This window comes from Argiope bruennichi, chromosome 11, assembly GCF_947563725.1.
Source record: "Argiope bruennichi chromosome 11, qqArgBrue1.1, whole genome shotgun sequence".
In the NCBI taxonomy this organism is placed as follows: Eukaryota; Metazoa; Arthropoda; class Arachnida; order Araneae; family Araneidae; genus Argiope; species Argiope bruennichi.
Window position 1 is genome coordinate 25,730,375 of NC_079161.1, and position 18,656 is coordinate 25,749,030.

Consider the following 18,656-nt stretch of genomic DNA (forward strand, 5'->3'; position numbering starts at 1 on the left):
TTTCATCAATTATCTAACGGTTCTGACATTTCGCCAAATTACTTTACTCTAAGCAGCTCAAGTTTGTTAAGAAATCCCTTATTAACTAAACTATACGTGCCAACTAGACGTATGCCTGTTTCCCGGTGCCTTTAAGGCCTTAGATATTGGTATTATTAGAAAATCTTGCATAATTTATTCTTTTAAATTCCAAATTACATAGACACTTTGGTAGAAAAGAAATAACGTTAAAATTTGGTTGCTTATATTAAAAAATCAGTGTTAAATTATTCTAACGAAGGTGTGAAAATAAAAATTAAAAAATTCATATTTAATCGTTTGAAATATTTCATCAGCAAGTGACGTTGAAACTTTTTAAGTTTTATTTTTCTAGAAAAGGTAAAACGAATAATATTTTAAGTCTAGCAAAAAGATTAATACATATAACTTCATTAAAAACTAGCCATTCCTAAAGGAAAAATAATAAAACTGCTGCCATTAAAGTAAGAAAAAAGCTGCATTCATTTTGTTCTTTTATTTTACTGCAAATTGGAATAACCGGTATTTTTCGGTATGAAATTGCTCAATTAATATTATCACTCAAAAGAACCAACGACATTGAAGTAAAAGCAGGTTTTAAAAATATTCGTTGTGTTTTTAATGTAAAAAATGCTTTTATATAAAATATCATTATATATAAAAATCGTTTGCAATTTTATTTTTAATTAAAATGGGAATATTAATTGTATTAAATGGTTTTTAAATTTAGGATTTTCTCTGTAAAATTACAGATGTGTAAAAAAGACTTTTAAAAATAGAAAGCTAAGAAAATATTGTATCATTTAAAAGGCAAAAATTTATTTTTTTCAACGATATCATTTTTTTCCGCAAAATTTTTTTTTCTATATTTAATTTTCTATATTTTTATTTTCTATTTTCTATATTTTTCTATATTTAATCAATTCTTAAAAACCTATTTTACATGAACAGTGTAAAGATATATAAGAATTCCGAATGAATATAAAGGTAAATTTGTGTGAGAATGCAACAACATAAGAATTCTGGAAGAACACCAGAGTTATTGATGATATCATTGTTGTCAATATTATTTCGTTTTTTGTTTTACAATCCGAATTCTTATCGATACAATTACAAAAAATAATAAAACGTGCAAAATAGTGAAATTCAATTTCTGCCCTTAACACAAATCATTATTGGCAAAGCCGATTTCAGGAAATCAAACGATATAATAACTTCAGTCTGAGATGTATCTGGAAAAGATTTAAATTTATGTTTAAAATACTACTTCATGAAAAAAATGCTAAATTTTACTAATTTAATAGTCTTGCGAATTTTTACTGAATTTGGCAACTTTTTAAAAATATTTTATGCCTAATTTTTAACATTAAGTTACATGATTTCCCTGAAGTTTAAACTATTTTCATTGTTTTATCAAATATTTAATGGTGCGATTTTTTTCCATTGTTGAATGTTAAAGAGGAATAATTTTGTTTAATATTTGTATAATTTACGAGACTGATAAATGTATAGTCACAATGCCACTAAATTTAGTAGATGCATTTCTTAAACAGCTTTTTTTTAATAATGCTATGACGTAAGATGTTATGGGACTAGTCTCTATTAGAAAGGTTTATCTACACGATAAACAAAATTTGATTAAAATAAATAAAACAATGCGACTTTAATGTCTGATAGTTTGGAGAAATAATGAACATAAAGCTATAACTAAACGATTTATATAAAATCAAATATAACCAATATTCTAGGCAAGCTATTTGTTGGGGAATGAAAAAAGAAGAAAAAGAAATTATAACTCCAGAAAAGTTATATTACTCTGAAAACTACATTTTTGGCAGTAATATGATGCCATGAGAGTTGATTCTATTATGATACAAAATGGATAGATCAGATATCAAGTTATTAAAATTATATGACTATGATGTTTATCATAATTTAATGCTTAAAATATTTTTTGAGGGAATCATGAGCATTAAGTTATATATAAGAAATTTGATTAAAATTGAAAACTACTCATTTACCCGACGAACCAGCTGGTAGCCTTAGAAGGCTAATGTAAAAAAATAAAATAGGCGAACCAACTGGTCGTCAAAGAAGGCTAATGTAAAAAATAAAATAATAATCAGGACAAGTGTTTAAACAGAGATGAATTAATCAGTAGAGAATCAGTGATGTTATTAACTCAGTACCTGCTTACTATTATGTTCTTCTATTCCAGGGTGAGACTTTTAGGGGTTTGTCTCCAAGAAACACGTTCAGAGCTTCTACCCGACGACGGCAACAACAGGACAAACATCACCTGACCGTACCGAATGACCGGCCAGAGGATCTGCATACACCGAGCGAGGACAGTGGCGTTGATCTGGCCAATGGAACCCTCTTTGGGCATGGAAGTCGTAAGGGAAGCAGGTAAGAACTAGAATACAAACATTCCTTTAAAAATTGTGCGTTGGCACGTTAAATCTGATGTCGTGGGTCAAATGTCTTTTCACTGATGCGATGAGGAAGGATGGACTATGGAATGATGACCCTATTTTAATGAGCTGTTCTATGTAGCTCATCATCATACCGTAGGGTTGTCACAGTACATTGGTCACCGATTGGGGACTTCAGGGAAGAGTTAAGGCTTTTGATGATTGTGAAATTCCATTGCATGTAGAAAAACATGTTACACTTCTATTTAATTCATTTTCTTCTTCAATGGCGCGACAGCCCTCGATTGACCCTGGCCTTTCTTAGAATTCCATCCCATGGTGTTCTGTTTTTGGTGAAGGTTTTCTAATTTGTCATTTGTCATTTTAATAGTTTTCAAGTTTTTTTCCAGGCAATTAATCCGCCTAAGTTTTGGCCTCCCTTTTTTTTCGGGTACCAAATCTTTAGCCAAAAAAATAATGACTCGCTTTTTACTCAGTCTTATTAAATGTCTCGGCTATTTATTTCTCTGTGTTGCTATAGATTTAAATAGTTTGTGAATTTCGCAATTGGTTCTTCTTCTCCAATAACTATCGCCTTTCATTCTACCAAATATGCATCTTAAAAATTTTTCTTTCACCCATAGCAACAGTCTCTTTTTCGTTTCCAACCATTGCTCATGTTTCAGCACATTTTCAATATTTTAATAATTTATTGTTGTGATTTTTTTTTAGTTTATTAACTTTAAGAAATTGTATTTGCTTTTATTTACATCTTAAGACTGCAGACTAAACGAGATCCACGTTTGAATATTATGTTCATAAAGCAAATGCTCAGTTTTTAAAAATATATTACCAGCTAATTGAACAGAACGAAGCATTTATGAACCTAACCAATTATATTTAATAAAGTGTTAACATGATCTTAATATATTATAATCCAGAGAAAATTATACTATATAAACATATTTATTTGACAACTGGAAAAATTAATTTTCTTGTATACGAAATATAGAAAAAGTAATTGCCCCCCCCCAAAAAAAAAAAAATTATTGATGATTCTTTATGTTTTTATGATTTGTCAAAATGTTGATAACCTTTTATATTTTAAATCACCCTGCGTTCGAAAAATATATTTTTAACATTATGTCTCTCTGTTTGTCTATTTGTCTATAATAAAGGTAACAGAAAAAAAAACCGCTTCAGCTAGACGGATGGAACTTGGTACAAAATTTTTATGCCACATTTGTAGATTTCTATCAAATTTTGAGTTAAATCCGCTGAAAAGAAGTCTGTCTGTCCATCTATTCGAATACAAGTTAACACGATAACTACGAAACGAATAGAGCTAAATAGATAAGATTTGGTAAACAGATTTAACATTGATAGTGTAGACACCTATTAAATGTTGAGTCAAATCCAACAAAGGGTTTACCGTCCATCGGTCTATATTTCCAGAAACACGTAAACTCCGTGACTCAAAATTTCATTGAACCACGCAACATCAAAAACATAATAATAATTTTTACTAAAATAACTTGTTAGGCTAGGTCCGAATTCGAGAGATATTTCGAAACATAACCTTCACATAGATCCCAGCTTTCGCAAGTATTCCGATTTCGATGCTGTCGCTGCAAGCTGGTGGTAAGATCTCGGCTTCGAAACCGGAGGGCTTCAGGTTCGAGACCCGATTCCACAAAAGAACCGACGTATAAGTGGGTCTGTTGTACGTTAAATCCGTCAGGGCGAAACGACCTTCCTTTGGTGTGGTGTGGAATTTTGGAGAGAGAGAGCCAAATCAGGTGTCGTCCTCTTCATATGACCGTGGTACAAAATTACGAAGGCCGTCCCAAAATAGCCCTAGTGTTGTTAATATAACTAACTAAACTTTAAAACGGGATTTTAATATATAACTAAACTAATGTCGGAGCTTTGCATGCAAAGCTAAACAATTAAATTGCATTCTATTTATTTTGCTGGTATAATTTAAAATAGCACTTTCATTTGTTATGATAGACTTGTTTCATAATTATTGGTAATTATAAATTATTGGCAATTATAAATTCATTTTATTAATATGATGGGTGGACAACTGGTAGCTGAAAGCTAGTATTATTTTTTTAATTTATTTGAAATTATTTATGTGTGTTTTATCAACCATTAGAAGAACTTTGACAAGAATTCTTAAAAAAAAGAAGAAAAAAAAATGTTAAGAAAAAAAATCCAGATAGAATTCTATTTAAATTGCCCAAAATGCGCTTACATTCCTTAAATACCTATCAGCTTTTTTTTTTTTTCATTCTCAACACAAATGATCTTAGGGGGGGAAATAAGAAAAAAAAAGTTTGAGCATAAAGTTTGATCGCAATCTTGCGTTTTCTTTCGAAAAATGGATAACACATCATCTACTTTTTTTTCCAATTCAGATATTAAAAAAAAACACCTTCTTTCTTAAGAATTTCTTGCAGATCTATTCCATTAACTAAACAGAAAAAGAAAGAAAAGTGCTTAGTGCAGGAAACGCATACCAGAATTTTGGTTGGATGGAAAAACTATTAAAGAAAGTTATATCAGAATTTGACGAAGCAAACATAGATGCTGTGAAAACATGAAAAAACATAACAAGAAAAATGCAATCTGCTATCCGGTGCAGATTCCTTTAGCAAAGTTTCTTTCTTTTCTTTTTTTTTCTTCTGGAAACTGATCTATGAAGTTCTTTTGATGGAACTATCTTGTTTAGTTCTCGAGTTGGTTAACATGAAAAACATATTTTTAGTTTGATTCATTACTTTTTTCTTTTCTTTTAGTTCTATGGACGACTCTTACTTAATCGAATTCGAATTTCTCAAATAAAAAGTAGTGTAATGGTAAAAAAATTACAACGTAAGTTTTGGATGAATCCAGATGTTTCAGACCTCACAGAGTCCAGCAAATAAAACATTTGGAATTTTGTCTTTCCGTCTGTCTGTCTGTCTGTCTGTGAATACGGTAACTCAGGAACATTCCGAACTAAATGGGTTATATTTGGTATATGCATTTTACATAAAATTTGTAGATTTCTGTAAAATTTTGAACAAAATCTATTCAGAAGAAATTTCTATGTCTGGCTGTCCTAGGAGAGAGGCTCATTCAATAACTTTTCTAACTAGATGGATGGAATTTGGTGTACGTACTTTACATAAAATTTAGATTCCTATCACATTTTGAACGAAATCTATTCAGAAGCAAATTGTATGACTGGTTGTCCTGGTGCAGAGGTTAACACAATAACTTTTCGAACTAAATGGATGAAATTTATTATAGTTTTTACAGAAATTTATTATAAAATTTGTGGATTTCTGTCAGGTTTTGAAAGAAATCTACTCAGAAGAAATCTGTACAACTGGGTATCTTAGTACAGACGATAACTCAAAAAAAATTTCGAACTATATGAATGAAATTTAGCATAAGAATTTTACATAAAATGTGTAGATTTTTGTCAAATTTTAAAAAAAATCTATTCAGAAGAAATCTGCACGACTGGGCATCCTATTACAGATGGTAAATCAAAAACACTTCGAACTATACGGATGAAATTTAGCATAAGAATTTTGCATAAAATTTGTAGAATTTTGGCAAATTTTGAACGAAATCTACTCAGATGAAATCTGTACGACTGGGCATCCTATTACAGATGGTAAATCAAAAACACTTCGAACTATACGGATGAAATTTGGCATAAGAATTTTACAGAAAATTTGTAGATTTTTTTTCCAATTTTGAACGAATTCTATACCGAAGAATTCTGCACGACAGGGCATCCTAGAACAAACAGTAACACAATAACATATCGAACTGTACGAATGAAATTTGGCATAAGAATTTTACATAAAATTTGTAGATTTCTGTCAAATTTTAAACAAAATCTATTCAGAAGAAATCTGAATGTCTGGGCTTATTATTACAGATGAAACAATAACTACAAAACTTAAAAAACAAATTGTATAAAATTTCAAACCGAGATGTAGATTTAAAATGCAAAAGTATCAATTTTTGAATCCAATCCGTCATAGATTGATCGTCTATCTGTCTATACTCTCACACGCATGCATATAAGTGAAATAACTCAAAATCCTAACGACTTAGAGAAGTGAAAATTCATGCAATGTTTTGTCATTTAAAGTAGGAATCTTTTGTCAATTCTCGATGGCTAACAGTTCAGAAAGTCCAAATTTCTGAAAAAGTTAAAGAAATCTGTGGAGCTAAATCTTTCCAAGGGTGGAATCATTCGGTCTGCACTTTTGCATGCATGTAAACACGATACCTTAAAAGCATGAAGAATTATATAAAGAAATTCGATTCATGATTTTGTGACTACAGTCTTAGCTCTGCCTCCAAATTTGGATTTAATTGAAGAGAAAATGTGCACATTCGCTTTATTTTGTTTTGTTTTGCTACAACGTATAAATTTCTCATATGCGAAAATCTACGTATAAGTTTAGAAATGGTGCTCAAGCCCTTACATAAGAACCTAAATATTATGTGGAAGAGGGACTTTTTTTAAGAAGAAAGTTTACACGAGAAATTTTCAGGGTTTAGTTTAGTTACATTAAAATTCCGTTTTAACCCTTTCTAGGGCCGTGGGAAGTATGCTTCCCACTAAATTGATCAATCTTTGTATGAAATGATGTAGGTTGGCATAAGTTCTGACACATTTTTTTAGAAAGACAGAAACTTAGATGCTTCAGTTCTTTATCTCACACAAAATGATGTGTCTTGATTTCTTACTTAATTATTAATTAACCAAATTAATTAATGAATCAAATTAAATTTATCTTATTAATTAAATGAATCCCCTTCCTTATTCTAATTTCAAGTTTAAAAATATTTTAACATAATATGATTAGAAAAAGACGGCCCTTTAAAGGGTTAAAGCAACACTAGGGCTCTTTCGGGATAGACCTCGTAATTATGAACCGCGGTCAGATGACGAGGGAGACACCTGAGCTGGCACACCTATTTCCAAACTTCCACACTACACCAGGGCGCAGCATAGCCAGTTTTGGCTCTTGCGCCATAAAAATCCAATATCCATCCATCCATCCACACTACACCAGCTGGGAGACGTTTGGCTCTGACGGATTTAACGTGCACCAGACCCACTTATACGACGGTTCTTGGGTGGAATCGGATCTCGAATCTGAAACCGTCCGAAGCCTAGACCTTCCCAGCAGGCCACCGCATCCCTAGAAATTATCGGCGAGTCCATTCCAGAAGGTTAAATTTGGTAAATTAAATCCAATCCTTAAACTGCTCGGGTTCCGTTGATTCGTGGATTTTCTTTGAGACTGCCATTAATATGGTCTAAAATCGCGCGCGTGTCTAAAATAGCGATAATCAACATAGCAAGTTTTAGTCACTTAAAAACGATTTTAAAAAATATCAATTTGTCAAAAATATTTTTTATGAATATGAATGATAAAACTGCATATATAATTTAGATTGTATAATTTTTTCAACTGTACATTTATTGATGCAGACGATATAAAATGAATTTCTTAACATTATTTTAAACAATTTCCCAATTGCAAATATATATACCTATTTCTAGCTTCGCAGAAATGAAATTTTGAAATATCATTAGAGTAGACATTCCCTATATAAAACTTTTATTAAGAAAAGAATTACAGATAGAAGAGGTAAATTTGTTATTTGGTCACTCTAGACATAAAAAATTTGAAAGGCATGATATTTCTGAATTTATTGAGCCATATAATGTACAGACTGACCGACGCTCAGGCTCTTGGAATTGTTCAAAATTTGATACTGATCCTCAAATTAGATGTTCAAATTTTGCACCAAATTTCTATATTCAGTTCTTAACTTTTTTAGTTACCATGTTCACTTACAATAGAGCAGACAGACAGAAAAAAGGAATTTTCCGTTAGCCGGGCGCAAGCGAAAACTCGCCAAATAATGTAGAATTCCGCCAAATTTCTTTCGCCAAATGCGCGCTTGGTTCACAATTCTTTAGTCATGAGCAAGCGAAAAATCGCCAAATAATGTAGAATTCCGCCAAATTTCTTACGCCAAATGTGCGTTTGGTTCATAATCTGTTAGTCGGCCGCAATTGAAAAATCTCCAAATAATGTAGAATTTCGCCAAATTCGCGTTTGGTTCACAATTCTTTAGTCATGAGCAAGCGAAAAATCGCCAAATAATGTAGAATTCCGCCAAATTTCTTACGCTAAATGTACGTTTGGTTCACAATCTGTTACTCGAGCGCAATCGAAAAATAGCCAACTAATATAGAATTCCGCCAAATTCCCGTTTGGTTCACAATTGGCGACATTTGCGCCCGGCTAACAGAAAAGTACCCAGAAAAATAGCCTATGAACAAATTTCGTTCAAAATTGGTATAAATTTACAGATTTCGTCTACAGATTACATACCAAATTTAATCTATCTATTTCAAAATGTTTTTGCATTGTATTCGCTGAAAAGTTTCGTATATAGATTTTTTTGACTCAGAGAGGACTGGCACGTGGAAATTTGTCACATCTCGAGTCCGAATTTTTTCGACGATGACAATACCTTCTCTTTAAACACAAGATAGTAAAAATTGTGTTAAATTCATTTTTTATTTTCTCTTATACGTAATACAGAAAACGTATAGTAATCGTCAAAAAATTCGAACTCGAGTCTTTGACGAATCCTCACGTTTTAGACCTCCCTGGGTTCGATAAACTCATTTTTGGAAAATGTCCGTCTTTCTATCTGTCTGTGAGAAAGACATCTCAAAATGCTTTGTGCTAGACAGATGAGGTTTCTTATATGGTTCTTACACCAAATTTGTAGGTTGCTGTCAGAATTTGAACAAAATCCGTTCGGTGGAAGTTTATCTCTCCGGCTGTTCAGATATAAATTAACAGATCACTATAAAACGAAGAGAGCTAGATAGATGAGATTCGGTACACAGAATTAACATCTATAATCTAGGCACCTATATAAGTTTGAACCAAGTCTAATCAACGATCGATTGTCTGTCGGTCTGTGTTTTCAGAAACACGTAAACATGATTCCTCAAAAACGTAGCGACTTAAATGTATCAAATTAAATATGGGATTTTGTACAAGTGCAGTTTTGTGTCAAACCTTTATTTCAATAGGTTGAGAAAAACGTGCATAAAACATCGATTCGATTTTCGGAAATTTTTATTCGTTTATCAGGGATTAGTCGCCAAATTAACTCGCCAAGGATAACACGATAGATTCTGTAAAAATGCTACATTCACTCCAAATGTTAATATTTCGTTACGATTGTGCACCACTGCCATGAGACACGTTGTCTGGCATGACAAGTCTATTAAAAAGCTGATTTTATTAATACACCAAAAAATAAAAATAAAAATTATAAAGGTCCAGGAGAAGAAACAAAATAAAATAAAAAGAATTAAAATAAAATCTTCGACCGCAAATTCCAAGTTATCATGCGAGAACATTATTATTTTTAAGTCATTATTTGTCTTAATTCATTTAAATCATTAACCAGTTTAAACCCGTTTGAAACAATTACGAGACCTTTCTCTCTCTTTATATATATATATATATATACTTGTAATGATATTTTAAACTCACTCTAATTTAATTCTGATTAATTTTCAAAGTTTTATCATGATTCAGCCCATATTAACTACATTCTAAAATATTCTCTTATTTCCTAATCCCATTCCATTTTTTTCTACTTAATTAGTTTAATAGACGCTTTGTAAAAATGCTTACATTTGCACTTTCAAACACTCCGCGTGAAGGGATAGAAAAATATCCAGCAAGCACATTCTTTTAAAAGATCCCTGTGTTTCCCTTGTCTAAATTGGCGCGTGTAAAGAAATCCCTTTTAGAATCGTATTGGTATATAAGACCAGGGATAAATGATTTCTCTCTCTTTTACTTTCTGCCTTTGTGTCTAGCTGTGAATGGACGTGCCTTGTCCGTGTTGCTTTTGCCTCACGGGATGGAAATAAAGCGAACTTAAAAAAGGAGCTCGATCGATTTTGAGAAGAAGTAACAGCTATGATGTCACAGTTCAACGTCAACCTTTTAAAAACGCATCTGCTGTCAAAGAAGCATACGCAATAATAAAGTAATACTGAAAAAAGCAGGTCAACCTTTTAAAAATGCATCTGCTGACAAAGAAACGTACGTAATAATAATGCAATACTGGTAAAAGCAAGAAAAAAATATATGCGATTAAAAGATGATGGCGGAAATTACGATTTATGCTTTATTCATTGCATACGCGATTTCGAGCTTCAATATGCATTGCCTACGTGATTTCAAGCTTCACAATCCCCTAACCAAAACAACATCATGTTCTCACATGATAAAAACATGACACTTTGTAAACACTATAATTAAGTATTTAAAGCACAATTATTATCATATTTCTTTGTTATTAAATATAAATTAAAAAATATATATAAGAATTAAATTTAAATTAAATTTGTGTTTTTGAATCAACAATTCATTCTTTTTTGTTTTCCATCTCCATATTTTTCATATATATTGACTAAATAAAGCCTTATTATAAAAGTGAATACATACTAAACTTGGTTAATAGATAACGTTAATTATGAAAACATTTCTGCTAAAGGCGCCATCTGGTGGAATTATTCCTAACTAATTTTATTTTAGGATCTACATGTTTTGCTTAATAACATTAAATACTATTCTAAATTTCTGAATCCTCAGATCAATAGGCAGTACTTAATTACATCAATTTTCCCTTTATATTACTTGAATTTTCGAATGTTTATATACATAAATATCTTTTGTTGGAGTCCAGATTTTCATTTTTTAGAAAGATTATATAAATAAATTTCACTAAAAATTCAATTTCAAAACTATTATCCCGACAGGTACGTGTAATAAAACGCCGATAACATTTTTATACCTAGAGGGAAGATATCCAAGCATCTATATTTTAAAAAGCAAAAAAAAAAAAATCTAAATAAGATGTGATCGCGGTTTTAAGCTTCACTCCAAAAATACATAATACGCCATCTATCTTCAATTTTTCTCTTTTTTAATTCAGATATCGAAAAGAAAAAAAAAACGTTTTCTTAGAATATCTTGCAGACCAATTCCATTAAGCAAAAAATAATAAAATATAGTAAACACTTTTTCAAAGCCTTTTTTTCTATCAACGAACAAACTCTTTTTTTTCTCTTCCACACGCTATAGAAAAACATGATCCTCGGAGAAAGTTATATCAGAACTTGAAGAAGAAAAACAGATGTTATGGGATATCCATCAGAAGCAGAAAAGGAAATACTGCTTGAGTTTTCTCGAACAAACTGGGTCTTTTATCCATTTAATTCTTTTTTTAAAAAACGATCCATTCTATATAGAGTTATCAGATTTCTTCACAATTAAATTAACATGCTATATATATATATATAAAGAGAAAATATTTTGTTGTTTTTGATGTCACAGATAATTCCAATAAATAGTTTTAAAAAATTAAAATTTACAATCGCAAATTTCAAGTTATCATGTGGGAACATTATTTTTTTAAGTGACGTGGTATTAGTCCGAGACAAAAACATTATGTTCTCACATGATCATATTCCGCAATCATCACCAACATTTAGAGAACCGATGGTGTTTGACCATCTCAAAATCAATCAAGTTCTAAATTTTTTTGGTTCACAGAAATTTCTTTTCTTGGAAACCAGTTTAAACCGGTTTTAAACAATCACGTGACCATCATATTACGCATGCGCCGATATTTTGAAAACAGTGTTTTATTTATTTATTTATTCATCTCAAATTCCTTCTCATGTTTTCTCCAAAACCTTTTATGCCAGCTAGAAAAATTGAACTTGAAAGTTTAAAACATTATATAATTATTATCATTATAATATATATATATATATACAACAGTTAAAATTTTCTTTTCAAATCTATTTTTTGGAAGTTATACTGATTTTTTATGCTTGCATTTTCATGCGTTTAATGCTATTTTCTCAAATTCTAACCTTTAATATTTTTCGTACAAAAAATCTCATAAATTTATATTATTAAATCTAATCCATATTATTTTTTTTTTCAAATCTGGTATAGTAATTTCTCAATATTTTCTGAGCCAGAGAATAAGTGACCTACTCATTTAGAAATATTAATAGTTGTTTTTGTGCTCCACAATATGAAAAAAAAAAAAAAAATTGAAAACTTCGAGTTATTTATCGGAGCCGATACCAAACATTTAAGGAATGGAAAGAAATGTTGGTTATTTTTTAGTTCAGGAACTAGGAAAATTTAGACCTTAAATTGTCTGCAAAATTTCAACCAAATCATTTGATAAACGTCTGAACAAGATTTTTACTTTACACTTCTTTTTAGCCCCCCCCCCAAGCTCCTTTTTCACTTTTAAAAAACGCTTGCCTTTTAACTAGTATATTTTGGTTTCATTGATGTTTTTCAATTTTTTTTATAAAATTCAATAATATAATTCTTTTCGAACGCTTTTCAAAAAATTCGTCTCGAACATGAGAGGCACAGTTTCGTCCTCTAGAGTATATATAATTTGATGGCTTTACGTCAAATGATCTGCCCTATAGTGCGCCAGCACACATGCACACATTGATCTTTATTATTAGTAGAGATAGTGATAGTCTCTCTACTAATGATATTGCCAAAATGGTTACTTTTGCTATATTTCATTTTCCTTAAAATCATTTTCCATTATTTCTAATTGCCAAACGAGGAAATTATCTTTTTTTTTTCTTATTATATAATCCCTTTCCGCAGAGTGTCTACTGGCTCCCACGATTCCATGTCACTGGACACCAAAGCCTTGCAGAGGAAGCTCAGTCCGTCTCGTCTGTGGAGGACCAGTCCCCGTGCCAGTACGCGCCGGTCACTGGACACAATGAGGGACAGCCTGAGGGATGGCAACCAGGCCACCAGAATGCGGAGGACCACATTCCGGAGACACAGCAGTGGTGGAGAAGGCGGACACCCCGATGATAGGAGGCCTAGGCATATGACCTATGAAGACAGGCGGTGGAGTATAGGCAGTGAAATGTTGGACGCACCCTACGTTGAAGGACACTTGGTAAGTTGTTGATGTTTGGTAGTGTTTAAAAAACTAGCAGTCCAATGAATTGTAGACGCCTAGTTTTTTTCGTGATACGTATATCATCTGATGAATTGTAGACGTTTAATTTTTCTTCGTAATAGATTTATCGTCTGATGAATTGTAGACGTTTTATTCGTGACTTGCATATCGTCTGATGAATTGAATTGTAGACGTTTAGTTCTTTTCGCGGCAGGCATGCCATCTGATGAATTATAGACGTTTAATTTTCTTCATGATAGACATATTGTCTGATGAATTGTAGACGTTTCGTGGCAGACATGTCGTCTGATGAATTGTAATCCTTTAATTTGTTTCGTAACAGGCATATCGTCTGATGAATTGTAGACATTTTGTTTATTTCGTAACAATCATATGAATCTGATGAATTGTAGATGTTTAGTGTTCTTCGTGACAGGAAAATCGTCTGATGAATTGTACACATTTAGTTTTTCTTCATGTCAAGCGTATCGTGGAAGGAATTGTGGTCGTTCAGTTTTCATCGGGACATGTATATCGTCTGATGAATTGTAGATATTGAGTTTTACTCGTGACAAGCATATCATCTGATGAATTGTAGACAGTTTTCTTCGTGACAGACATACAAGTGATGAAATGCAGATGATAAAAATTGAAACAGATAGTTCAAAAAGAAGATGCGCTAAAAAGAAAGATATACAGTGAAACGTAAAAGTTTACAGAATATGATATTATTAGATTTTCAATTATATAATAATAATTTTTTATGCCTCTACTGATATTCTGATTTGGCTCCTTGCCAATTTGGTGAAAACTTCTCTTTGCGGATCAGCAAAAAATTTCTTTGAACTCATCAGGAAAACAATTAAAAATCAACGGAAAAGTCTATTTTGTTTAATCATATTAAAAATATTTGAATAATGAATGGAAAAAATTTTCAATAAAGTAATTTGATAAAGGTAACTGGACACAAAAATTTTAGTTTAATACTTAAATTTTTACGGTTAAATGACTTTCTTTTTAAGAATTTTTCAAATTTCCGCAAATTAGCTCACAGCTGAAAAGAAATTTCTTTATAAGTATACGTTTTCGTTCTTTTAGAGAATGCATTTATTTTTTTACTATTTTTAGAAATGATATTAAGGGCAAATACGGACAAAAAATTCGTTTAAAACGATATAAAATTAAATAAAAAAATATTCTACCGTAAATTTTAAAATTTTGGGCTTCGAGATACATTAAGTCACAATAACTATTATAAATGTGGAACATAAATGTGTCTGGGCATCACCATAAACACAAATCATTGTTTTATAATCAGATATAAGTTGATATACAAAGTATATATTCATTTAGTTTGCTATTAAAGCAAATGTTTAGTCACCACAATTGAAGTTATTTTAAATGCAATATTAACCCCCCCCCCCGACAGCAGAGCGGAATCCTTCAAATCGTTTTGACTCTTTGCATTGCTTTCTCCTCCTTTTTTATTATCATCATATTACTCCGATAACTAGAGATTAATGAAGATTTGAATTGAATCAATAATTTCCATTGGACGAAAACCACAATTCTGATCTCTCAGATCCCAGCACATGAGATCGCTATCCCCCCCCCCCCATCTCGCTTTTACTTTTTATTTTCAATTTTGTTGTTGTAAAATATTTTGTATACTATTTTGTTCTCTATATACATTTATTGTATTTTAGTTGTATAATAAAAAATGATTAAACAATTCAATAATGATATACATTTAATTTGATGAATGAATTCAATTTATGATGATAGACGTATGTTATGATAAACGAATGATGATTTAGTATGATTGACGAATATTTCTAACAAATATTATTAATATTTAATACGATTTGATGCGATGGACGAATATTTATCACATTTATAAATTGTTATTTAAATTAATTTAATTTTATGAATGAATTTAATTCCGTTTAGTATGATGAACGAATATTTATAATATAAATTATTAACATCTAATACTGTTTGATGCCATGAACGAATATTTATTACATTAGTATTGATAATTAATACTATTTAAGGCGATGGATGAATATTTACTACATTTATTATTAATATTTAATGTAATTTAATTTGACGAACGAATTTAATTCCTTTTAGTATGATGAACGAGTATTTATAAAATAGATTATTAACATCTAATACTGTTTGATGCCATGAACAAATATTTATTACATTAATATTGATAATTAATACTATTTAAGGCGATGGATGAATATTTACTACATTTATTATTAATATTTAATGTAATTTAATTTGATGAACGAATTTAATTCCTTTTAGTATGATGAACGAGTATTTATAATATAGATTATTAACATATAATACTGTTTGGTGCCATGAACAAATATTTATTACATTAGTATTGGTAATTAATACAATTTAATGCAATGGATGAATATTTATTACATTTATTATTAATATTTAATGTTATTTAATTTGATGAACGAATTTAATTCCGTTTAGTATGATGAACGAATATTTATAATATAAATTATTAACATCTAATACTGTTTGATGCCATGAACGAATATTTATTACATTAGTATTGGTAATTAATACAATTTAATGCAATGGATGAATATTTATTACATTTATTATTAATATTTAATGTAATTTAATTTGATGAATGAATTTAATTCCTTTTAGTATGATGAACGAATATTTATAATATAAATTATTAACATCTAATACTGTTTGATGAAATGAACAAATATTTATTACATTAGTATTGTTAATTAATACAATTTAATGCGATGGATGAATATTTATTACATTTATTATTAACATTTAATGTAATTTAATTTGATGAACGAATTTAATTCCTTTTAGTATGATGAACGAGTATTTATAATATAGATTATTAACATCTAATACTGTTTGGTGCCACGAACAAATATTTATTACATTAGTATTGATAATTAATACTATTTAATGCGATGGATGAATATTTATTACATTCATTATTAATATTTAATGTTATTTAATTTGATGAATGGATTTAATTCCTTTTAGTATGATGAGCGAGTATTTATAATATAAATTATTAACATCTAATACTGTTTGATGAAATGAACAAATATTTATTACATTAGTATTGGTAATTAATACAATTTAATGCGATGGATGAATATTCATTACATTTATTATTAATATTTAATGTAATTTAATTTGATGAACGAATTTAATTCAATTTAGTATAATGAATAAATATTTATAACATATATTATTAATATTTAATATAATATGATGCGTGAGCGAATTTTTATTACATTTATTATTGATATTTAATATAATTTAATAAGATGGATGAATATTTACTACATTTATTATTGATATTTATTACATTTAATGTGACGAGCGAATATTTATTATTAATATTTATTACAATTTAAAGTGATGAATGAATTTATTTCGGAAGTTTTAACTTATTTCTAAAATTCACGCGACTGATGCTGGTATTATTTTTTAATCTCACGATGTCCTTCAAAATGCACAATCTTGATGACAAATAGGATTTCAAAAAGAAATGTGAGGAATGTCCTCGGAAAATTGTGGTAATTATATGAAGGAGAATGAATAATTTTTTATTATTTACTTATCATAATAAGAAACACGCTGTATGTATAAAAATAAAAGAAATGTGAACTTCTAATCTGAAATATTGAAGCTTGAGAAAGTTTTAAGATTGATTCGCGTATTTTTAGCATTGGCTCTTATTGTCGCAACCCGACAATATATCAACGCGACAATTAAAACAATGAAAAGTATTCTTCTGAAGCATACCTAAAATCATTAAAAAATTTATTAAAAAAAAAAAAAATTTGCGTTTGTTACATGTTTGTCAAGATTGCTAAATCTCATTTATGAGATCGAAAAACCATAAACAAATTCAAAGTCCTTTTGCAATTTTTTCGCCGTATAGTTATTAAATCGAACAACTTTAAACATAACTAGCCGTCTTTAGCAACCAGCTTGTTGGCCAAGTTCATTTTTTAAAATTATTAGTATGGAATAGTTAAGTGATAGCGATTATCCATCTGAAGACGGTTAAGCCTATTTTAGCATTTATAAAATTTTCTCTTTGGTGTATATTCCTTTTATATCCCTTTTCCACCGACATAATAAAATAAAAGCCTTCTCTAGAGAATCATTAATAGCGTTTTCCACCTCCATTAATTAGCGAAACATTGACCAAGCAGAGCTGTAAAAATATTCAGTGAAGCAGTCTGAATCATTTTTATTGACATTTCAATTTCACTGCTGCCATTTAATAGTAAGTAATAATAGCAATTTATGTGCCACACACGTGTGTGTGTGTGTGTGTGTGTGTGTGTGTGTGTGTGTGTGTGTGTGTGTGTGTGTGTGTGTGTGTGTGTGTGTGTGTGTGTTTCAATAATTTTAAAAGTACTGGTTAGAATGACTTGATATTTTAGCAGCACAATCTGTAGCAATGGAATTTTGTTTGGCGAAGGAAAAAATAGTTCCAAAATGTGTCCATAGATGACGCTATCAAGGGAAAAAACCAAAACTAGATTCGTTAAATACAGGAATATTATTAGCCAAAAAGAAACAAGAGAGTTCAGGAATTTATTGAAAATTTATTAACGATAATAAAAGAATAAATGTTTATAGATACAACAGTGATAATGAAAAAATAAGAGCTTTATGGAACAAACATCTTTCTGATGAGTGGTTAAGGCATAAGTTGTTCGACATGTTCTCCGTCTTGTTCCACTACTATAGTCTGTGTATTTTCTGTAGTCGATTCAAGGTCACATTTTCTACCGCGTTACTGGTACCAGACAGACATTAACAAGGTAGAAAATGTGACCTTGAACTGCCTACAGAAAATACACAGACTATAACTGGAAGCACAAAACGGCATGCTCCACAACAGAGCTGAGGGTATCTGTACAGACACAGTGGATGTGGTGTGTGATGCTCGCCTTCAAGTCTGCTAGATTCTCAATCCACCGGCTGTAAACAACATTTTTTAGGTACCCCCAAATCCAGAAATCCCCCGAGTTTAAGTCGGGAGAACGTGGCGGCCAAGTTGTTGGAAAATGACGGCTTATGATCCTATCATCTGCG

The 18,656-nt window shown here is 30.4% G+C and overlaps 1 protein-coding gene across 1 annotated transcript in view; it reads left to right on the plus strand.

The window, feature by feature from the left end:
• LOC129956501 (uncharacterized) overlaps positions 1 to 13,849 on the plus strand; it is a 347,055-nt gene extending 333,206 nt beyond the window's left edge. The window contains exons 9-11 of the mRNA XM_056068420.1: positions 2,237 to 2,427; positions 13,220 to 13,526; positions 13,790 to 13,849. Coding sequence (XP_055924395.1) covers positions 2,237 to 2,427; positions 13,220 to 13,526; positions 13,790 to 13,849 — 558 coding nt within the window. The remainder of the gene's footprint in view (positions 1 to 2,236; positions 2,428 to 13,219; positions 13,527 to 13,789) is intronic.
• Positions 13,850 to 18,656: the final 4,807 nt, after the last annotated feature.